The sequence below is a fragment of the Uranotaenia lowii genome, chromosome 3 (genome assembly GCF_029784155.1).
Source record: "Uranotaenia lowii strain MFRU-FL chromosome 3, ASM2978415v1, whole genome shotgun sequence".
NCBI classification, from domain to species: domain Eukaryota; kingdom Metazoa; phylum Arthropoda; class Insecta; order Diptera; family Culicidae; genus Uranotaenia; species Uranotaenia lowii.
In genome coordinates, this window is record NC_073693.1 from 180,455,480 (window position 1) to 180,480,748 (window position 25,269).

Here is a 25,269-nt window from a genome sequence, read left to right on the forward strand (position 1 = left end):
GCGGGAGGATTTTCAAACTATTATACAAACCATCCTTGGCCCAAAAAAAAAACAAATCTAGGATAACAAATTAAATCAAAGTCACTTAACAATAGTACGAGTTATGTCATATTACACGTTGAATTTGTTTAGGAGCCCCCAGGATTAAAAGTGGCATAAACCATTCATTAAAACAAATTATTTTACCAATTCAAAACTTGCATGTGTACCTAATTGTGACGGCGTTTTGTTTATAACTTTTATATGGGACTCCCCGTTACAAAAGCAACAGAGTGAACTCTAGTGAATCAACTTTAATAAATGCAACAGCACAATTATACATTTTCTTATAACAGCCGTAGTTACAAAAAAGGTGTAAAATTTGATTCGGACGAAACGCAAATTTACTGTAATAAGTGTTTTATTCCATAAGACCTTTATGGAATTTAGGTTATCATATTAGATTTTTCACTTAAAAAAAGTTAGTTGTAAGTTGTTTCAATGTTGCATGTTACCAAGTTGACGGTTCTGTTTATAAATTACCGATTAATTTAAATGGAAAACCTTTTCACCTCATATAAACTTATAAAAGAGACCTATTTACACCAACCCCACGAAATGAGAATGAACGGCCGTTTTAAAAATACGCGAACTATTCTAAAGAAAACAGAATGTGAGATAAACATCTGAGGTTAAAAAAGCTCTTCTCAATCCATTGTTCTTTTTTCTATTATTATTTGATTCTTGATATGCCAGATCGACTAAGCAAAATACTTGCATTTGATGTTAACGGTTTGTGAATACTGCTTTGAATTATTTTAGAGACAATTGTCTATCTTTGGAGTTGAATTAGCATTATTTTGATCATTACCCCCGCCATCATATTTCCTACCAACCCTGATATACCTTAGTGCCATCGAATGAGGATCCAACCTTGTCAAAAATCTTCTTCATAAAACGTTATACTTACATGACTTTCGTACATCTGAGATGAAAATGCATACGCACTGATCAAAATGATTTTTCTTTTGTTACACAATAAATAACTACAGAAGAAAAAAAACCCGTATGATATTCACACGCACTGCTGAAAATTTTAAATGCCTTTTAAATATATAGATCTTACAACTAAGAATGAAATAATGCCTTTGCCCGCATCGATACAAATGCGTGCAAAGTATACTTACGCTGCGTATGGTGTGGTACTCAACATTAAGACACGTTTTACAGCATCCAATAAAAATGTATTATTCATCGAGAATGAAATTTTTTTATAATATGAAGATTACCGTAGACTCAAATACATGTTTCATTTTTATTAGCTGCTGCAACGTAGATTCTTATGTTGAGTAACCGTTCGCTGTAAGTTATTTAAAGCTTACAGCTACAGAAATCACTGCTACGGACATCTCCCATTATGCAATATGACATCCAAAGTTGCTTGCTGTTTTTAAGGGACCTTTCGCTGGCTTGGCTGCATTGTCGTACAATCCATTTGATACATGTTGTTGAACTATCCTTCCATTTGGATTTGTATAAGTTGAAGAATTTCACTTTGACACGCGTACATAGTTTCGATTATTGACAGAGACCGTTTTGAATATTGATTATTTTCAGAAATTCTGATGGAAAGTTCCAACTCTATTTTTACCCCGAACGCCTTTTAGGTTATATTCGAACAGAAGTTGGGAATTTATATTTATGCAATGACTTGGATACTTATTAATAAATAAAAATTATGTTATTCATAGTACGACATGCGAAACTAAATATAAAATTTAACAAAAATGCAACCTTAACCTAAATATCTACCCCTCACTCCCAGAGCAAATGTAAGGAATTAAACAAAAGCTAAGGAATTTGTATGGTGTAATGATTAAAGAATAAATAACTCAACCAATGCCAGAAGGAATCATTCGGTAAAAGCTTCCATTTGTGTGATCAAAGCTTGTTTGACTTTTCAACACATTTTCACAAAAATATATCACTCAAAAATATAATCTAAAAAAATTATGATGTAATGAAAAAAAATACAACCGAAAGTTTGAAATTTTATTAAACAATTTAAACTCAATCCTTCCGTCGCATTTTTTTAAATGATTAGATGGGAAAATAATAAACTAAAGGTAAAACAATAAGCTACACAATCACCAATGAAATACTCAAATGATACATAGTTAAGATATTACTAGGAAAAACGACAACCGTACTAGCGAGAAAAAATAACCAATTATTTAGCAGCGGATTGTGAATTAAAAAACACTAAAAGCTGTCAATGCTGTTCTTTAAATTTCTTGCAACAACTCCACTAATGTGGAGATACTTTAAGAGCATAAAAAAAACATGAAAATATTGAAATCCTCAGTTCAAACTTGAAAAGGATCAACAAACTTTTGGGAGATTCTTTGTCTCACTTTTTGGCTTAACATTAACTTCAAGATTCTAATTCAATGCTGATATTGACGTCGCATATCTTTTAATTGGTTGTTTCATCTCGCTTCACTAAATGTGTTTTACTTCATTCGTTTGCAAAATAATTATTTAAAAAATACGTTATCGACGTACGATCCATAAAACTATCGAGAGAAAGAGTTTGCGCTTCATTATTAGTTTGATGTAGTGGAATATTGGCCTACTCAGCGACTAAACTTCAAATTATCATTAAAATTTTAAGTGCGCAATCGCCAACTTATGACGATCATAAACTTTTCATGTTTATTACAGTACGCGTATAGAAACAACTAAATAGAAAATGCATTGAACGCTTTCAAGTAGAAATCGCACGATGACGCGATCGACACAGAAAACTACATCACATCTTCTAGTCGCCTAAGTGTTGAATTTACACACGCGGTGACACTCCCTTTGGCCTCCCGAATGTTTTATGCATCGTAACTGTCAGTAAAGGAAAATGAGCTTACCTTGTGCGTCTCGTTGTCCACCCACTGCGTCTTGTGCAGCCATAAAAGCTTCGCTTTGTTCCCGTTCCATTTGCCATTGTGCATAGCCTGTTGTTGAAAAGAGAGGGAGAAAAACTTCAATGCCCTGTTGAAAATCAAATCAACAACATTTAATTTACCTTGACTAGATCCTTCACCTCCATGACTAGGACCGGCTTGATCCAAGTCATCCAACAGTTCTTCCTCGTCCAGCGTTAAATCCTCCACATTTTCATCATGTCCGTCGTCGTATTCATTTTTCGGTTCAATCATCAGCTCTGATTGGTTTATTGGTTTATCTTGACTTTCGGTAGATCCCGTTCCTCCCGGTGCCTGGCGTTTGGGTTGCGGTTCATCCAGATCGTTATCGGAATCTCGATCGTCTTGATCGTCACCCTGTTCGGCACCGCTTCGCTCTTCATCATCCGTGGTTTGCTGTTGGGTTTGTTGCTGCTGTTGCTGATTTTGATGTTTCACCAGCTGCAGTTTTAGAGCTTCGGCTACCTGTTGCTGTTGCACGGGATCAGTCTTTTTGATGGCAGCAACGGAAGTGGTCATTACGGTCGGGGGAGTAGTAGCTGATGTTGGTAGGGAGGTAGCAGCGTTGGTAGTTGCAGCGACACCAGCCGCTATCGACGACGACGTCAGTGCTAGCGCTTGTGGCTGCGCTGAATGTGATGAGGAATTTGAGTGCTGGTCGTGATTATCTGTGAACAGAGCTTGTATCAATATTTTTGCTTCATGTTTGGATCATAACATACGTAACATCCTAGTTCAGAAATCATCTCAAAATTATGTTTTTAGTTTCAACAACTTTTTAACCTTATTTTTGTGAAATTTTCCAACTAGAGCTCATATATTATTCTCTTCAGTATTAATGCACAACAATAAATATGCGCGAAAGCGATAAGAATTCTTACCTATTAGATTACTCGTATCAACACTTCTTCGTCGAATTTTTTTACGCTTCCGTGATGTGGTGGGACTAGTAGAGCCTTCTCGGGAACCAGAAACGTCAGAATCTAACAATTCCGGTTTCAAAGGCCTTTTGTTTTCTATGGTCAAACCTGAAGCCTAATGAACAAAAAAAAATTTAAAAAAAAGTAAAGAAAGATGTTCAACTTGGAATTGGAAGGTGGGCTGTAATTTACCTTGTTTGCAGGTACGGGTGGCGGTAGCGTTTTTGTAGCCGAGGCTTCACTTTGTTTTTGCTGCGATGGAGCGGAGGCGGTCGATCCTCGATTATCGGATAGGCCTTTTATCTGCAGGGATTCAGCAGCTTTCAGCAAAGCAGCCAGCTGATCCTGTGAAATGTTCACCTCGCCACGGTACATGTAATCCATCATGGCGCGAAGTTCTTGAAATTTCACATCTTTGAGTATGAAGATGGGGTGTTTATCATATTGTTGTGAGAGTAGTGCCTGCAAGTAGATCAGTTGACGTTGAAAACTGTGCCAAAATATTCCGAACTAGTGGGGGGTTACATACCGCGAAATACGGACTACATGCCGAGAGAACAACTTTATGTGCTTTCAGGAATTTTCCTTCAGCAGCCAAAGTGCAATCCACGAGTGTTCCATTCTCCAGAAGAGTATCGAACACTGAGATGAGTGTGCTCTGGTGATTGTTCCATCGAAGACAGAACTGCTGATCATCATCCATGGTTTTGTGTGGCTGTTTATTTTTGTCGGTTCTGAAATGCACAAGAAAATTGAAGAAAAAAAATTAAATGAAAGAAATGAAAATGTTGGAAGGAATCATGAAATCAGTTTTACTTGAGCTCCGTTTTACTATCAAATTAATACATTCTTTGCTACCCCTAAGCTTTAAGTTGTCGATTCTTTGAAAATGTATTCAAATTAGACGGATTGTTTAGAAATCTTATCTTTTTCAAGTAAATTTATGTGTTCATGTGCTATTTTAAATATTGATTACCTACAAAGCAACCTTTTAAAAATATTTAACTTATCTGTTCTATGAATGTTGGACAGAAACGCGATTTTTTTATGTCTTTCATACCATTCTACTGATATGGTGCAATAAATGTAGTTTTGATGATCAGTCATAAATGCGATAAGATAAACCACTTTTTTACATCTGATAGTTGAACCCTCTGGCAAGATGCAAGCAAGGATTGAAACACACCTCACTCGGCTCGCACATCCATAGAAAATTCTGGATTTTTATTGTTTTTCACTTACACACATAACATATTCTGTGCACGGCTGTATTGACACCAATACCGCAACCTAATATCCTACTGTGGCTGCGTGCGAGCAATCGCTTGCTGGTAACCATGAGACACTATTTTTTTATAAACGGGAATGGAAAACGAAAGAAGAAAAAAAAACACGGCGAAAATACCTCCTACATGCGATCTCAAAAGTTCAAGAACAAATGAAGTTGAAAATTCCAATGACGCATTAAAATAAGAAAAGCATTTCACCGTTATTTCTCCATGAATTTCACCGTTAGAACTTTTCCATACCCAAAATTAATGTTGGATTTTAGCTCTTTAAATTCATAGAAATGAAAAATCAACTCATCCATAAATAAAATGATGACCTATTTAAAGGTAATTCACATTACCTTACCCTCTTTGAATAATAAGTGAACGTAAATTCTCAATAAATTAAGCACAAATTTAAAGTCATGGAACTATTTGACATATGTTTCAAGAAAAACAACATTAATTGAACCCGAAAATATATGCTCACACTCTTATACACAGTTGGAAAAGTACAAGAAAATGGCGACCCACTTAAGCGCACATCATTCTGTTCTTCAGTACGTGGTGCTGTCTACCTCTGCCGTTTTACAAAATACACACCACACATCATGCCTTCAGGGAGAAAAACATACACACAGGGCAAAGAGGCGCATTCACACTTTTCCGGTGGTACACAACACAACACATACGATCTCCTACGTTTCCCTTTTGTTGATTACTTTATGGACACCATTTGGGGTAGCACTGAATTTTACGGCATTCACAGAACGGAAAGTGCAGGTCATCACACAGCTTACGCGAAGCTTTTCAAAGTAAAAATGTTCATGCCTCTATAGCTTCTTGATCCCGATGGAACGAATACTATTTAGTAACATAGCTTTTCTTTAAACTTTGAATACCGTAGATATAGTACAAAAACTTGTTTGTTTAGAAAACCGAGCTTTTGTTGTAGGTTACTAGAAAACCACTCTCAGAATGTATATTTTTATATACCTCCTAACTCTACTAGCTCTCTTCTATAGCCGCTGGGCTGGCCTTCAAGTGGCGCGATAAACTTTCATGAGCAACGACGGGACCGAACCATCCAAAAGCAATGACGACGCAGCACCTACTGGGCCCGATCGTCTACGTAAGGCAGAAAACAAGCAACGAACGGACGGACCGGAGACGAAAAATGGTTAATCGTCGTCGTATGTCTTTGTGTAAAGAGAGCATTGCTGCTCGCTTGCTACCTTCCTCCATAGATGTTGGCTGCTTTATAAGGTACATACCTACTGAGAAACATTGAGTGAACTAGCTTTATCCAGAAATATACTAGGTAGGTACTTATATGAATTCGAAACATTACAAATGAAATAAAAAACGTCATCGAAATAGAATAGAAAAAAACGTTCATCATAATATTTTGAACAAACAACTTTTTCTAATAAAATGAAAGTCAATGTTTTTATTGCGAATCATATTATTCTTAATTTAAATACGTATGATAAAATCAGTTCATTGACTTGCACTCACCGTCAATTAAACAGATTGAATACCTGCATTACTTTTTAAGATAGAAGTCTAAACGAATGCGGATTTAAGAGACATAGAAGTTTTCTTAACACCAGCTTATTTATATTATGCTTTGGTTTATTATTAAAACTTTAATTGTGCATTAAGTGTTTTTCAACTTCTGTCTACCCACATGATTGAAACGAGAAATCGAAGCTCTCCGATTTGTAAGCTAAGCTGCTGCTGAACTACTGTAACTTCGTTCTTACCCTGCCTCTGTGTAGGTAGGTAAGTAGGTACAGGCACATGTAAAACCATCATCATCGCTTCGCTCACTAGTCGCGTTGATTTGTCCCGCGAAACAAGGGTTACATTTTTGCCTTTGAGAACGCCCCCCTTGAAATATGTACCTCCTGTGGCACAGAGAGTTCGAGCTCAGAGCTTGTTCCTACGTAGAAACACGCACCTATACTGCTGCTGACAATCGAACTTCGGAACGAGTCAAAAGCTCTGTAAAATTAACATGAAGATAGGAATGGTAGACCCCATAGGAATAAGGGTTATAATTAACCGAACCCAAAAAAAACTTAAGTACATAAATAGTGATGTTTCATTCTTTTCAGTTTCCGGAATCATTATCGTTCAAAATTTTTATTTTTTTTATGTTTATTCGATCTACATAGAACAGCGATTGACTGACAAAATCGTTCAAGTAAATAAATAGTTGAACGATTTTGTCAGTCAATCGCTGTTCTATGTAGATCGAATAAACATAAAACATTTAAATTTTTGAATGAAAATGATTCCGGAAAAGAATGAAACATCAAACATCCTGTAGTTTATGCTTACCAAAATTGTAGTAAGACGGGATCTATTCAGCAACTTTTCGTAAGATTGTTCTATTTGCATTTTCATTATTTTCAGGATATCTCAAATATCGTCATTTGGCAACGTGAAAGTAAAAAAATATGAAAATAAAAACGGGGTTTAGTTTCATGACATAAACAATGTGTATTGTTTATGTCATGAAATTAAACCCCGTTTTTATTTTTCTTCGGAATCACTTATAGTAAAATTACAATGTACTTAATTAAGTTCAATTCTTTGTGTTTGATAGCGATCCGTAGACATTGTGCAAGCCGCACGCACATCTGCTGAAGACGCACGCATGTCACAATAGACTGAGTTGATTTGGTGTCATTTGTGAATTTCTCAAGCCCTGGGGTCTAAAAAGCTTTGTTTTGGTTCAATTCTCATCCATGATTTCTCACAGAATTTTCAAGTAACATTTACATCAATAAATTTGAAGGTTTTTTTTCTTTTTTTTTGCCAGGAATTTATCACACCGTGGCATTCCTCTACCATGAATAAATTTGAGCTTTTAGTGGTTGGTATGGGAAAATTGAATATTTTGTCCTGAAAGATCAACATCATTTTTGTTTCTTCTGTGGAATCGATCCTGCTTATGAGTTTTTTGCCAATTTAAAAATAAAGGAAATTTTCCGTTTAACAACTTTCTACAAGACCTTAACTTTGTACCTTTTTAGACAAAAGACTTATTAGATTTCAACCAACTTAATCCAATAGCTCAGATCACAAATCACTTAAACTTTTGAACTCGGCAAACGTATCAACTGATTGCCACATAAATCGAGAAAAGAATGATTATTGGCAAACGAGCGTATTGACCCCCGGAAATTGTAAATACGAAATCAAATCCCACTAATACAATAAATGTATTATCCGATCGTAATCTCTCGGAATTGGTCAGAAATTCCGTAAACCCGGAGAGATGGATGATCGGACGGCGATCGGTTACCAAGTTGTGGTTCTACCTCCCACCACTAGGGGCGCAAATCTAACTTTAAACGGAACTGAAATTACTACTTTTAAATTGAGCAACTATGCCTCGACTCGATTAACGTAAGGAAGAAAGTTCGCCAATCAATCGTATAAAAAGATCTAATCGATTGCTGCAAAAATTTACAACAATCTATTAAACCTCTTAATCATTTTGTAACAACGTTACATGGGGGCATGTCTTTTGGCATTGAAAAACAATCAATTCAATTGACATCACTGCTGGGTGCCTAACGTGTTATTGCATGACTACACGGAAAAAAATTGCGTTGCTATTCCAAAGACGTCGTCATGATAATTTTACCATTTCTGCGTTATAGTATTTTCAACCACGCAAATTATGAAACATTATTGAAATTACTATGTACCTGGTAATATTCGATAACTGTCAATGTTTGTTGTCGAAAATACTATGGTCATGATGATTTCATCATAATTTCTATTACAACTAGCGTCTGCATAGTAATTTAGACATTGTGGCACCAATTCATATCAACAAAATACTACGCACATGGTACTTTTGAGAACAAAACATTATTGACTCAAAAACATAAGTGCGTATGATAATTTTACCATGGTAAACATTCTTGTTGTTTGTACTAATGAAGGATCATCAATCATCAAACCCGTGAGTAACAAACAAATTTTGAGCTGCTTTCAAGTTTCATAACTTTGAAATTCTTTAAAGATCATCGAGAGAACACACTGACATTGACGGACGTGTGTCGGAAGTGTGAATTTTAATGTTTTAAATAATGTTTTAACGCATGCATGCAAATAAACAAACAAACATACATAGTAATTTTACTTTTTAAATCAAGCTCCTCACGCATATTAATCTTTATCATAACACATACTTACTAGTTTCATCATGAAACATATCAATTTTACTAGGCACAAAGTAAAACAATGCATCGTTTCATTGACAGTTTTACTAAAACGCAGTCGAATTTACTACGCGCAGCCAAAACTAACACAAAGTAAAATTACTATGTGCATGGTAATATCAAGAACAAAACATTATTGACTCAAAAATATGGTTGCGTGTTGTTCATTTAAACCACGGATCTAGTAATTTTACTATGCTTTTTTTTTGTGTGTACTTTTTATGCAATATTTCGCAAGGCACCAGCAGTGGTGTCAAATAAATTTATTGTTTTTCAATATCAAAAGACATACCCCTTTAACAGCTTACACAGTAAACGAAAATTACCGAGTTCGGTAATTTTTTTTACCGAAATCCTAACATGTGTAAATCGTTAAACTGCTCGGTAATTTTTTCGGTAAAAAATAAGCGAACATCGGTAAATGAAGAATCGATTTACCAATGTTCGTTTATTTTTTACCGAAAAAATTACCGAACAGTTTAACGATTTACACATGATAGGATTTCGGTAAAAAAAATTACCGAACTCGGTAATTTTCGTTTACTGTGTATTACTCTTTTGCCTATAATAAGATATGAAATTGTCTTCGACAACGTTGTTCAGAAGAAAATTTTCTATAAAGAATAAATTGGCCCAAAAAACATGAGCATGCTCGGTTCCCAAACAAATCCAAACTTTTAAATTAATTCATGTAAACGTTACTTAAAATTTTTGCGAAAAATCATGGATGAGTTTTGAACCAGAACAAAGCTTATAAAACGCCAGGTTTGTGAAAATTCAAAGATCTAAATCGCCTAAGTCTAATGTCACAACATTATTTTTTCGGACGATAAGTTGTTTATTCTGGAGGCAGCTTTGAACATGCAAAATTAACGTTATCTTCGTGTTATACCAGCCGATAAAAGAGCAGTCAAGCGATATCAAAATGCGTCAGCTGTGATGGTGTGACGACCGAAGTAAAAATCAACATAAAGGACGTTTCGAATCTTTGGCGCCAAAATGCTTTTTGGGAAAGACTTAACAACAGGATTCAGCGCGAAAAGCATTGATCATTTAGAAATGGTGTAAGCGGAATTGGCCTTGTGTTCATCAGTTCATCTGAATGGCCAGGCTTGCATCGTCATCGGATTTGAACCCGCTAGACTTCAGTATTTGGGGATACATGCTAGGGAAGTTGGACGGCGTTGGGAATTTGAGTTTGGGCTTTTAACAAAAAAAAACGTTTGATAATATTTGGGACGAAACGCTGAACAAAATTGTGCGTGCGGTGTGCAATGCCAATGATTCGAAAAGTGTCTACGTGTCAAACACAAAGGTGAAAAAATTGAACTTAGTTGAACTATGTTGTAATTTCACTACTGTTATTGAAATCGATTCCGAAGATAAATAAAAATTGTTTTGTGTTTCATACAAGCGGGTACTTTTACTTCGAACAATTCTATTAAAAACCTAACAATGTTTGCGTATAAAATTTTAATAACAAAAAAATCGAGTTTTATTTGAACAGTAAAAATTTTCAAAATTGTATTTTGAAATTTTTAAAATAGTTTTTATGTTTGAAATGAACTATTTAAGTCTTCCGTTAATTTTTTTAAATAATGTGAAAAATTCCGGGCATAGAATATCGAAGCAAGTTGGGACAAGTTCGCACATGACAATGTCTCTATAAATACAAAACTAACGGGCATTTTATAAGCAGCATTTTGAATATACTTGCAAATTGAGTTGAGATTCCAAGATTTTTTTTTCTTTATTATAGACTTCCAAGAACAACAGTCATAGGATTTCCAAATTTTCTAAAACATGAAAGCGATTGAACAGTTTTCATCCCAGAGAAAGGTGCTCCACCTTGATCAACTTCATGAAATTTTCGTCGACAGAGCAGACGGTTGATTAATAACCCAAAACGAGTTGGAACCCCTCTATGAGCGTAGCCATGAGCCCCTGTGAAAAGTTTTGTAGCATCATATTGAAAAAAAAAAATACAAAAGATCCCCTGAAGCAAAATGGTGATCCATTTTGTCTCCCTCTTTAAGTGGTTGAACCTACACAGAGCCGTTTGTGTGTGTTTCTGTACTTTGTTTCCTGCTCAAAACTGCACCCCAAAATAACAGATTCCTAGCATTCTGCCATTCCTCGTCTACATTGCAACCCCTCGTCGTTTTGTATTCGTTTAGGTTACTCCAACTACCAAGAGAAGCGAAGGAAAGATTGCCTATTCTTTTTTCAGCGCGTCATTCACAACATATGGGGAGAGTAATGCACCACGACGACATTGAGGATCGAACATGCGCAACATGGGTTTCGTTGAGGTATAATCCTCGACCATTAATCGTTTACACACCCATATCTGTATGCAGCCTTAACCCCCGAAAGTGTCGATATTGCTTGAAATTCAAGCTCTAACTAGGTGCCTCAACTGTTCCATTTGGCACCACTACGTATCCATGTTTTGTGCCAACTGTACCCTATTATGTCATTCGACCTTAAGCGCGAATACCGTTTCGCTTACTTAATGTATGTGAGAGAGAGAAGTGTTCTCTCTACCCACCACAATACGGTTCGTGATCTTATCATACAAAATATATGATCAGTTTACATTTGGTCATCAACTGATAAACAAGTGTTTTTATTATAACATCTCCGAAACATCGAAAGTGACTGTAAGTGTTAAAGGTTGCAGTCATAGAGTAGTGACACTTAAATTGACGACGAGGAAAAGTGTAGCGAATTATAAATTCACTTACCGCGTTGGTCAGTTTGTGTGTTTTACCGCCGCATCTATAATTCGTGCTAAGCGCGTGATTGCGAATTGAACAAACTATAGCTTTGAAGAGTCGGTTTCGGCTGTGACAAAGTCTATCTGTTTTAGAAAAGTATTCAGTGCGTATTTATACATTGTTCTTGAACAGGCTGAGCAAAATTGCTAGAGTGCCACATCGCAAGCTTGCCGTTGAATCGGTGTATAGCTAAGTTGGAAGTGCCATTTTGTACGTGGAAGTTGAGCTTGCCTGTTAAAGGTGTACAGCTTTGTTCGACATTCTTTTGTGTTTCGCCATTTCGGATCGATCATCAGTGGATAAGGGAATCATCATCGCCATTGCCCAGTTCGACAAGCGCCTAGAGAGTGAGCTGCCAAAGTGAGATCATTTGCCGAGAGAATTCACGTATCATCACGTAGCGATTTGGTGAGTGAATTGAGAGCAACACATCCAATAACATTGGTGAGTAAAGCCTAGTCCACACTAGGAGACGATTCGTCTCGAGACGGTCTCAGCGTCTCCCATTTTCTTCGGGAGACACTGAGACCGTCTCATGTTTCCAACAACAACAACAGACAACAAAGTTTGTCTCACAACAAAAATCGCAGTTCATGTTGCCTAGTGTGGACTAGGCTTAATAACCGTGAATTTTATGCTTCTAGTGACCGCATCTCTCAGCTCTGTTTGAGATGGCTAATGTTCAAGCTAACATTGTAGGATCCATGGAACCTTATGTTCCTGGAACATTATTTAGCCAATACGCGGAACGATTCGAGCATTTCTTTGAATTCAACCAAACTCCAGATGAACGCAAAAGATCTCTTTTTATCACGCTCAGCGGCCCTATTATTTTCAATGAACTGAAATTATTATATCCCGGACAAAACCTTAATACTGTTAATTATAATGACATGATCGCTCGACTGAAAGCTAGATTCGACAAAGAAGACACAGATGTTGTACAATGTTTCAAGCTGGAATCCAGAATTCAAACGGAAGACGAAACGGTTGAAAGTTTCATTCTGGACTTGAAATTAATTGCTTCACAATGCGATTTAGGTGACTATAAGGAAAAGGCTATACGGAACAGGATTTTAGTAGGGATTAGGGATAAAGATTTGCAGAGAGAACTTTTGAAACAGGATCGTTTAACCTTGCAATCGGCTGAAAGGATTGTAACGCAATGGGAATTAGCCTCAAACAGAGCAAAAATTCTGGGCAGCAATCATCATCAAAATGCATCTGTGGGCTCAGTGAGAGAGAGATTGGGTAGGGCGGTTCACGGTGGTAATAGGTACCAATCTACGAACGAAAGGAATGTTGACTACCGTAGTCGTAGTAGAAGTCGTGGAGATCCGAGATCCAGAAGGGTATCTTTCGACCACAGGAGCAGCAGCAGAAACCGAGAAAGCAGATATGCCAATTTGACTTGCAATCGTTGTGGTCAAAAAGGACATATTAAACGGCTATGCAACGTTTTCATCCACAACAGAGCGGGTCCAAGCAGAGCAGATCGTGTTCAGAGTGTTGCTATTCCGGCTCCTTCGAGGAATACGGTTAGCAATATAAATCAAGCGCTGAACCGACTAAGAGTAGAGATGAGTGAGGAGTCTGAGGAAGAAAATTCAGGTGATTTTTATTGGTGTATGATGGTATCGAACGATAAGGGATCAAACCGCTCATGTTTAGTTGATGTTGTTGTTGAAGGTCATAATATTATAATGGAAGTTGATACTGGTTCAGCTGTGTCTGTTATGGGCGAAAATATGTTTCAAAAAATTTTCTCGGTTAATGTTTTTAAAAGCAATCGAAAATTAGTGGTTGTGAATGGTGGTAAACTTGATGTACTTGGGGAGGCCAATGTGTGGATCAATTTAAACAACCACATAGAAAAATTACCTTTGGTTATCTTAAAAGAAAATGTTCAACGATCCAGTCATAATTTATATCCGCTGTTAGGAAGAGAATGGTTAGATGTATTTTTCCCTCGATGGAGAGATACATTCGCTAGGCAAACCTCAAGTATTAAACATGTTTCTGTATTTCCGCATAAAGATTCTATAATTGCAGAATTGAAGACAAAGTTTTCGAACGTTTTTGAAAAAGATTTTTCTGAGCCTATTCGCGGATATGAAGCAGAACTTGTATTAAAAGATAATAAACCCATATTTAAAAAAGCCTATGACGTTCCCTATGGTCTTAGGGAGAAGGTTTTAGAGCATTTAGAGAAGTTAGAAAAAGAAAATGTAATAACTCCAATAGAAACCAGCGAATGGGCTTCGCCAGTTATTGCTGTAGTGAAGAAAAATCAGGATATACGTTTAGTTATAGATTGCAAGGTATCTATAAATAAATGTATTATTCCGAATACTTACCCCCTACCTGTGGCACAAGATATTTTTGCTAAATTGTCGGGCTGTACTACATTTTGTGTTTTAGATCTTGAAGGAGCTTACACACAGTTATCTTTATCAGAGAAAAGTAAAAAATTTATGGTGATAAACACAATTAAGGGGCTATTCACATATAATAGGCTACCTCAGGGTGTATCTTCTAGCTGTGCCATTTTTCAGAGCACGATGGAGAGAATTTTAGATAATATTGAAGGGGTTTCTGTTTATTTAGACGATGTTTTGATTTCAGGGAGAAATGCTGAAGAGTGTAAAAAACGATTAATTCTTGTACTAAAGCGTTTGTCAATAGCTAACATTAAGGTAAATTGGCAGAAATGTAAGTTTTTTGTATCCGAATTATCTTATTTGGGACATATTATTTCACACAAAGGGTTGAGTCCTTGCCCTGATAAACTTACAACTATAAAAAATGCATCCATACCAAGGAATACAACTGAATTGAAGTCGTATCTGGGACTTATAAATTACTATGGTAAATTTGTGCCTAAACTTGCATTTCAGCTTTCACCACTTTATAAGTTGTTGAAAAAAGATAGTAAATTTAACTGGACAATTGATTGTCAGAAATCTTTTGAACTAAGTAAAAATGCCTTGCTAAAATCAAAAATGTTAGATTTTTATGATCCTACCAAGCCTTTGGTTGTTATAACAGACGCTTGTAACTATGGATTGGGTGGAGTTTTGGCACAAGTGGTAAATGGAGAAGAGAAACCCATTAGCTTTACATCCTTTTCGTTAAATAACGCACAAAAATCATACCCTATATTACATTTAGAGGCTCTGGCACTTGTGTGTACTATCAAGAAGTTCCACAAATATCTTTATGGCCACAAGTTCACGGTTTATACGGACCATAAACCTCTTATGGGTATTTTCGGTAAAGAAGGAAAAAACTCAATCTTTGTTACTAGATTGCAGAGATATATATTAGAGTTGTCGATATATGATTTCGAAATATGCTACAGAAAAGGGGAAAAGCTTGCAAATGCTGATTTCTGCTCAAGATTTCCTCTGCTAGAAAATGTTCCTCCAAACCTTGATACAACAGTTATACAACATTTAAATTATGAGAGCACTGTGCCTTTAGACTATTCAAAAGTTGCTATGGAAACAGAAAAAGATAACATCTTAAATCAGGTCTCTAAATTTGTTCAATTAGGTTGGCCACAAAGAATTGAAAAAGAATTTAAAAATATGTTTTCAAAACAAGTTGATTTAGAAATAATGAAAGGCTGTTTACTTTTTCAAAATCGGGTGGTGATACCAAAGAGTCTTATTCCAAAAATATTGAAGTTGTTGCATGTAAATCATTCCGGAATCGTTAAAATGAAGCAGCTTGCTAGAAAAACTGTTTATTGGGAAGGAATAAATTCCAATATTGAACAACATGTACGAAATTGTATCACATGCTGTAGAATGGCGATAGAGCCGACGAAAGTAAAGGATTCCTATTGGATTCCGACAACAAAACCATTTAGCAGGATACATGCGGATTTTTTTTATTTGGGACAAAAAATATTTTTAATAATTGTTGACAGCTATTCTAAATGGATCGAAATAGAATGGATGAAACATGGTACGGACGCATCCAAAGTAATCAAGAAATTTGCTAAAATATTTTCTGTTTTTGGTTTACCAGATATCGTAGTAACAGACAATGGCCCTCCGTTTAGTTCACAAACCTTTATCAACTTTCTAAAAAATCAAGGGATCGAAGTTCTTAAGAGTCCACCTTATCATCCTTCAAGTAATGGTCAGGCAGAAAGGATGGTAAGGCTGGTGAAAGATGTGTTAAAAAAGTATATGTTGGAGCCAGAAATCAAGTCATGGGATACTGAAGACCAGTTAAATTACTTCCTTTTCAATTATAGAAATACATGTGTAACTAGTGAGGAAAGATTTCCATCAGAAAAAATATTTAAGTATAGGCCAAAAACACTCATAGATCTGATTAACCCAAAATATCATTTCTCGAGAAATATGATTGAGCAACCCGTTGAATATAAACACCGAAAGCAAATTACCGTTGACAAAAACAAATCAAGTGATAAGTTTGAAAGTTTAGTGTTAGGTGACAAAGTGTGGATAAAAAACTATAGACAGCATGAGTTTGCGAAATGGATAGAAGCATCATTTATAAAACGAATATCTTTGAACACATTTCAGGTGGCGTGTGGAAGCGTGACTACAAATGTCCACAAAGATCAGATGAGGATACAGAATAGAATGCCATCTCGACAAAACATTCTTGTACCCATTGTATCCAAAAATAGAAAAAGAAAATTGTCGATAGAAGATGAAGAAGATTTCGAAGGTTTCGGCAATGAATCAAAATTATGTAATCAAGATGAATATTCAAATGAAATAAATTCTGAATTAGAAACAGTTAGAAGATCAGCAAGAATTAAAAATAAAAGAATAGCACTCAGTAATCAAAGGGTAAAGCTCAAATGAAATTGAATAGGTGTATTATGTATTTATGTAAGTAATATTTTAAAAGGGGAGAATTATTATGTCATTCGACCTTAAGCGCGAATACCGTTTCGCTTACTTAATGTATGTGAGAGAGAGAAGTGTTCTCTCTACCCACCACAATACGGTTCGTGATCTTATCATACAAAATATATGATCAGTTTACATTTGGTCATCAACTGATAAACAAGTGTTTTTATTATAACATCTCCGAAACATCGAAAGTGACTGTAAGTGTTAAAGGTTGCAGTCATAGAGTAGTGACACTTAATACCCATCACCAAAAAAATAAATATGCAGGCTCTGGCTGTGGCGTCCTTTTTTTTAGTAACCGCTGTTTTCCCGACAATCGGGCCAGATGTTTGCCAACGAAGGGCAGGATATTGCCATAAAAGGGGGTTCATAGAAAAGGAACTCAACATGAAAAAAGCGACAGCATAAAGGGGGAACATTTTTTTTGGACTGCAAAGGTGGATGTTATAGATGTCGGTTCAAGCTTTCACATTTATTTTTGAGAATAGTTTTGAATCATTTTTTTTTTTTGCAGAATGTCAAATTCATAATGTTTTTTTTATTTACAAATGGTTTAATCAAGGCATTACACTTATTATGTTTTTTGTGCCGGGAGTTAAATTCAGAATGACTACTTATTATTGATAATTTTAACTATGACCTTTTTTTTTTAAAAAAAAAGCCAAACATGAAACTTTAAAATACCAAATTTCTACAATTTGGTCCACTGATTTCCAAGCTAATTTGTCTAAAAAATTTAGAACATGAAAAGGAAACAAATAAAATGTCAATAAGGAAAACTAAAGCTTTTACATAACCATCGTTGAATAGAAAAACATTTTTAATTTATTAACTTTAACGTAGCTTGTCAGTTACCATTAACTTTCAGTTCAGTTTACATACTATACTGACTTAGCTACTTGATCTAATGTTTCAAGTAGGTAGCCGTCATATACGACACGACGATGGAAACAAAAAGCTATTCTTTCTCCCCCCCCCCCCCCCCAGAAAAAACACGGTATCTGTCTAAAGTTGTATTCAAATTCTAGCTGCATCTCACTTGCATTCATGCGAAATCAATCTTAATTTTTATTAAAAATGGTTGAATAAATGGAATGACATAAATGACATATTCGCAAATTTTACGAACATTTCTTAAAAATTTTTGTACGGATGTCCACACGCAAAATCATTTAGAAATTAAATATACGTGATTTTTCACGTAAACTAAGCTTTTGTGGTATCCCGTTGATCCTACGTGTGACTTGTGCTTTCAAATGTCTGACACATGTATTTCACGTAAAATCTAAGTGGATAGATTGCAATTTTTTCAAGCGTGTGTTAGTAAATTCTAATGGGAAAAGGTATTTGTCGTCAATCAGCTTTACATATTGATATTTATTTCGCTGTAAAAACTGTACGGATGTGACAGCTCAGGAACATTCAACGTCTGAAGATGAGCAGTAAATCACACTGAACATCCTGCGCGGAACCCAAGGAGATAAGTGTTTATTGATAACCCGTCGAAAATTATTTAAAATTAAACTGCAGTTTGCTTGTGTTTTATTCTAGCTTCGGGAAAGCTTCTGGAAGTCTGGTCACGTCCGCTGATCATGCTTTGGCGAAACTCCCGGAATTCATGGCACAATGAACAAGTATTTAAATTTTAATAAATTTATATTTTTCAAATTCTACAGGATCATAACAACCAAGCGCTGGCGTTGATCAACCACCCGGAATCCAGTTTTTATTTTTCATTCAAGTGATAGAGATTGATATAATGAAAGTGATTAAGTTTAAGTTTATTGTTCGAAATTACGGTAGCCTCAAAGTTACCGTTCAAAATTAAAATTGTCGCTGAGTTCCCAAACCGGAGTTTTCGTCAACATCAGCGACGGCGACATTTCATGTTGACCAAACATCTTTCAAACATCTTCCGAGTGGAACCGAGAGGAACCAAACAAAAGAACGGGTTGCCAATCGCCGGGGTGTAAGAAGAATTGTTCATCACTGCGAAAACTTCGGATTTCAACTGCATTGACAATAGTGGTAGTGAATTATAAAATTATTTTAAATTTATAATGATGTTAGACATTCTTATCATTATTCATAGCAAGAAAAAGGGAGAGAAAACTTAAAATCGACAAACAATTCGAACAGTGTTCGAAAAATGTTTGGTATTCTTATTGCTATGTATAGCAAGAAAAAAAGGAGAGCAAAATTAAAATCGACAAACATTTCACCATCACATCGTGTTGAAATTCACGTAAGTTGTAGGTGATTTTTATCAAGCATCAATTCCTATAGGGACGCGTTTACATATTCGTAGCATTTACGTGAAAATAATTTGGTTAAAAATTAAGTAGTTTTTCACGAAGGCGCTATGTGCAGATTATTTTGCGTGCAAATTGCCCGCTAATTTTTCAGCTGTTTCAACTTATTCAATTTCTATTCATTACCTCAATTTTTTTTTAAATATATTATCGTTTCCTAAACGTTTTTACGCTGTTTCAAATCATTCACTAACTTTTATATTTATTGTTTGGTTACAATATTTTGCTATTCGGGTTGGCGTTCGTAAATCATAAACGAACGCTCTCGAAGGTGGTTTCTTGACATCTATAGATCGTAAATGGATTTTTTGGTATACCAAAAATATCTATCAATAATACTACGAAGAAAACTTGCTTACTTTACATGTCAAATTTTGTTCAATTCATTTAAAAATAACATGTAAACTGTGAACTGCATTTCTTAAGCCGCCCTTCAAAATAAATTCAAATTCATGATCTTCCACCGAGTCTGTTTTCTTGGCTGAAGGTATATGACAGGATGACATCATCCGAGAGCATTAAAATGATTTATCTTGGGTTGGCAATTTCCAACCTCTTCAGCGAATCGCCGTACAGCACACGATCGAATTGCTGCTGTTAGCTGTTGCCCTCGAGCTTAAATCCGAATCATGTAGTTACGATGTTGATTTTTATTTATCTTTTTCTAACCGGACAAAAATGCTGCGGTTTCTCTTTCGCTCTTACGCGTATTTCGCTGGCAATCACTGTCCTAAAACTTCCCCGGACTTAGCATACACTAAAACACAAACATATCAAACTAAAGCCTGTTTCAACACACTGCCACCCTCAACGATATAACGCAGAAATCAACCGAAGGTATAATTTACCATGAAAATATCGTAGGCGGCGGGTACAGAAACGAAAGCTCGACCCATGCCATGCCCTGTGTCGTGTGTAGCTCTAGCTCTGTGCAGCATTCCCCAACAATCTCTGGAAAACGGGTACATCTTTGTGTGTGTTTGCGATCTACTACAAAACCTCCATCATCATCGTAGTATTCTTGGTTTTCCTCGAGCTCCTTAATTTGTGGTCGCTGGCTGACTCAAAACAGCATACACATACGCATATGAAAATGTGTCACTCAGGCCAGGCCAGACCAGACCAGGCTCTAGCTGCCCACGAGGCATATTTTGAATATTATATTCACCAACATCTGCACACAGGAACGATCTTTTCCCTCAGCCTAGGATCCACGATTCAACACAACAAAAATAGCAAATATTACGTTCTGGCCCATAAGCTAACATTAGGCCTGGCGAGGCGAAGCGATGGGTTGCCGAGAAACTTCATTCGCACTTACAACTACATAAGAAAAAGTATCTCATTACAAAAATACAATTATGGCTGATTTTCCGAAATTGAACAAAGCCAACATAAAACAAAATGGCGGACACTGTTATCCACAAAATTCAATTTTACTTATTTCAAACCCCTAAAACGCAGGAATTCATCCAAATTTCGCCAAAACTAACATTTTTCGCACTTATAAAAGCTCATTACATTACTAAAAATATAACATTAATTTTCTATTCTAGAGAAATCATGACCACATTCCTAGAATTAATTACGGAAACATTTTTCACTGTTTCCTAATCTTGAAATAAATCAATTGGTAATCAAACTTTAAACTTACCTTAATTAGCACAGTCTTCATTTAATATCACAAATTTAATACTTCACTTCACCTCAATAATTGAAATTCGTGCAATTTTCCACAATGGCGACCAGTTTGTTCTCTTCTCAAACTCACTTTGAACGAGCAGAAACTTTGATCGGATGAAAGAACCCCTATTTTCACAATCTACATGACACATTTGATTGTGTGCGTGCCTTTCGAGAGAGTACCGAAAGCTTTTGAGAGAGAAAAAGAAAAGAGAAAATAACAACAGCGACCGCGGCTCTCGTACACTCTGAAATGAAGTTGGGGTTTATTTTTGAAAATTTAATCTGACAGCGATTGACGGACCCGCTTAATAAAATAAATGCTTGGAATGCTTGGATTCCAAGCATTCTTCAAGCATTCCTCCCATTGAATTCAAGCATTAAATGGCCCAACCGATTCTACTTGAAACTGGTTTCCCGGTTCAGGATGACAGATCTCGTTGACATTTCTCATGTTTTGAATGTATTTGTGCAATATGTAAGTGCTTATGTGTGAGTGAATTCTAGTGTGAATTTGTATGTATTAGTGAGCTCCAAATTTCCATGGCATTCAAAATGATTTCAAAATGAAAAAAGACAATTAGGTTCTCTACTTTTATTTATTTCACTTCGTTATAATTATCACTTTAAGAACACTTTCACTTTAATAATTAAAAATTTCACACAAAAATGGTATCTTCCTTCGACTTGGTCGTAATAAAACTGGACACCGCAGCCGGATCTTGTTGCTGTTTGCCTTTTAGGTGCTGACGACAGGATTTTTTCATGTTTTCGGCTCAACGCGGTATTACGCTGGCTGGGGCTGAAGTGATCACTGCATGGAGCGCACCGTCGTGATGGACGGAACAATGCCATGATCTCCTGGGGCACATTCGGGTTGTCATCATCCTGCTTCAGAGCTCCTGCTGTGGATTTTTAAGACCTGAATCCTTCGAAGAAAGATGTTCTGGCAGCTTGCCCGGCTCGTAAGGCTGTAATCAGAATAAAGGAAAATTAATAAAGAGGATTTTTATAAACATCGCTCAACTTACCTTTTCTTAGTTTAAAAGCACACCGGAGCTCGGTTCCACGTCGACTGAATGCGTCTCCATTTTAAATTGTTGTTGTCTGACCTAGGACCAGTGAAGCCAGATTATATTCTGTGTAATACAGCATGTACTATTCAACTTTGTGCTAGTATGTGGGACGCGCTGATTTGGCGCCAAAATATTGTACACACTAATTCGATTGCACTCAAATTTGACGGTTGCTACGCTGTGAATAGTTCGTTCAAGGTTTTATGACAGAATCGGGGGACATTTTGACTGTATAGTTTTACAATCGAGAGTAGACATAAATATTGCTGATCTACTCTTTTTTTTTCTATTTCTGCGATAGCTGATTTGGGCTCCCGTAGGGTACCACTGTGAAAAAAAATTACAGTATTCAAGAAAAAATGAGCATTGTTCTACATAAGGATTATTTATCGACTGAAATTAAATCGGATGAACAAGCGGAAAACATTGAAAGATGATTTAATAAAAAGTTGTCAAACAAACATGTATACCAAATATTATTATTGGATTATCTATTGTTTTTAAAACAAAAAAATGTGTTTGCCTTGAGCTTGGTCAATCAGCGATCAAAATCACAGAAAAATGAATAATATTAATCGCAGCGCACTAAATTGGACTGCGCACTCATGACTGCGACATTTGTGCGAACTTGTACATTCGTGCGACCTGTCAAATCAGTGTACAATCTGTCGGAGTTCTTCACGCTAACCTCTTTTCAGTCAAACTTTGTACGGATAACTACGACTGCAAAACATTGCACGAAATCCCATTTTCAATGAAAGAGATAATAAAAAAAACCTGTTTGCGATGGGGTCAATCAGCGGACAAAATCACGAAAAAAAAATGAAAACCTGTAGTTGTTTAAATAAGTTTAGAGTTCGACGACGATTTGCAGTCGGAGTTATCCGTATAAAGTTTAACTGAAAAGCGGTCGGTTAGCGTGTAGAAAACCGTCAGATTTTATACTGATTTGACAAATCGCACAAATTTCGCAGTTATGAGTGCGCAGTTCAATATTTTGCGATGCGAATGGTATTATTTCCTATAATAGATTATTCACCGTACACAACTCCTTTTTTTTAACTTCTCATATACGATTTGTTACATTTTAACGACAACATAATTGAATTCGACCAGCATATAAAGTATCAAAGACGCATTTATCGCATCAAAAATCTTCGTCATGCCAAATTCGTTAATTCTCAGGCTATGGAAAAATGTGTTTTCAATAATGTAGATTGTTTTTTGTTTTGTCTGGGATTTTAACGCTCGTAATTAATTCAATCTCAATGAATTCTAAGAATAATAATATTTCATTCCGATGACTTCATGTTTTATCCTCTATTGCAAAAATTATTTTGCATTAGATCATTAGATTGGAAGATTGATTCAAGAATTTACTTCTTCACTTTTCAATGAAATTAGTGAGTAAAAGTGAATTTTTTAACTGTGTTTACTGCTCCGGCTAGCCTACCGCACGGAAGGCTATCGTCGCGCGATTAGAAATTTTCCCAGTAACCGCAATACCTATAAGAGTACCAGCAGCGGTCAGGCAGGTGTCAAAGCTATAACTTACTTACTTACTTAATGATCCCGCGCCGATCCACCGGTGCATAGGGCCGTGGTAAAAGACCTCCACTGTTGACGATCCGGAGCCAGCGTCTTCACCTGGTCCCAGTCAAGATTCTCGTCAACAGTTCGGATTTCAGCGGCAGGCTTCGCCGCCACGAGTTTCTGGGCCTGCCTCTTCTTCGATGACCTTCTGGATTCCAGTCAAGCGCCTCTCTGCAAATCTCGTTTTCATCTTTTCGCAGCGTGTGCCCAATCCATCTCCACTTACGTTCCCGAATCTCGATTTCTAGCGCCCTTTGATGACACCGGCGATGTAGTTCCTCATTCGAGATCCAGTTGCCAGGCCACCAAGCGCGGATGATGTTCCGCAGGCAGCGGTTTACAAATACTTGCAGTTTTCGCGTCGTCACCGCATATGTGCACCAAGTTTCGCACCCGTACAGCAATACGGATTTGACGTTTGAGATCTGGCATGACCGCCAGATGTTTCGGAGACTCGCAAACGCAAATCGGGCCTTTCTGATCCGGGTTTCGATGTCTTTCCTGGTACCACCATCAGGCGTTATCTGGCTCCCAAGATACTGGAAGCACTCCACTTTCTCAACTTGTTGCCCAGCTACCATGAAACTGGAGGGATTTCCTGTGTTGATCTCCATCGACTTGGTCTTTCCGACATTGACTTTGAGACCTGCTGCCTTGGAACTTTCGGTGAGGTCGTCGAGTTTGCTCTGCATGTCCGGTTGTGTTTGGGCGAGCAAAACAATATCGTCAGCCAGGTCAAGGTCGTTCAGTTGCTCCATTGTTAAAGGATTCCACGGCAATCCTCGGTTCGGTGCACAGTCGATCGATCCAGTCAGAATCTCATCCATTACGATGAGGAAAAGTAGCGGTGATAAGATACATCCTTGTCTCACTCCAGCAGTTACCGGGATTGGTTCGGACAAGACACCATCGTGCAAGACCTTGCACGAAAATGCCTCGTATTGTGCTTCGATGAGATGGACTAGTTTCTCTGGGACCCCTCGTCGCCTTAGAGCCGCCCAGATGTTTTAGCTTAGCTTAGCTTAGCTTAGCTTGATTGACTACTCACATCCACCTTAAGTCATTGAAACCGAAATGCCGTTATGAATTCGGATATAAATGATATAAACTTCTTGTTTTCCATAGTTCGTTCCATCATAATAGTACTAAAGCATTTCGAATTCCATAACCGCTGGTGTGGCTCAGTAGAATGAATTCTACATCACCAATGGTTGCTACTCCGTGATTGACCGAGGCCATCAATTTTGCCCAGAGGTCAAAAGAATGGTGTCTGGGATTGACAACACATTCGCAATGAACAAAACTGATGCTCTCTCTTTATACATCAATAACGGCGCCGGCCACGTCCTAGTAGCCAATAGATAGATAGGAAAATGAGAGAAAGGGATGACAGATTATAACTTCATGCTTTAGGACCGAGGTCACCTCTGCATCCTAGCAAAAAAAATTGTTGAAGGGATGGGGGAAAAGGGATATGATCAGGAGACACCTTTGACAAGTGTATAGATCTTAGTGAACCTATTCTCCGGTACTTT

General features: G+C 36.7%; 1 protein-coding gene across 4 annotated transcripts in view; it reads right to left on the minus strand.

Moving 5' to 3' along the window:
• Positions 1-21,188, minus strand: part of LOC129758244 (longitudinals lacking protein) — a 50,104-nt gene extending 28,916 nt beyond the window's left edge. Inside the window, exons 1-6 of one of the 4 annotated variants that reach the window (XM_055755713.1) lie at positions 21,037-21,188; positions 4,407-4,611; positions 4,070-4,339; positions 3,839-3,992; positions 3,059-3,625; positions 2,901-2,987 (exon numbers count right to left, since the gene is read on the minus strand). In XM_055755713.1, coding sequence (XP_055611688.1) covers positions 2,901-2,987; positions 3,059-3,625; positions 3,839-3,992; positions 4,070-4,339; positions 4,407-4,580 — 1,252 coding nt within the window. In that variant the 5' untranslated portion in view covers positions 4,581-4,611; positions 21,037-21,188. Of the gene's footprint in view, positions 1-2,900; positions 2,988-3,058; positions 3,626-3,838; positions 3,993-4,069; positions 4,340-4,406; positions 4,612-5,635; positions 6,016-6,141; positions 6,294-21,036 lie in introns of those variants that run through there. The other 3 variants (XM_055755714.1, XM_055755715.1, XM_055755716.1) reach the window with 3 other exon arrangements.
• Positions 21,189-25,269: the final 4,081 nt, after the last annotated feature.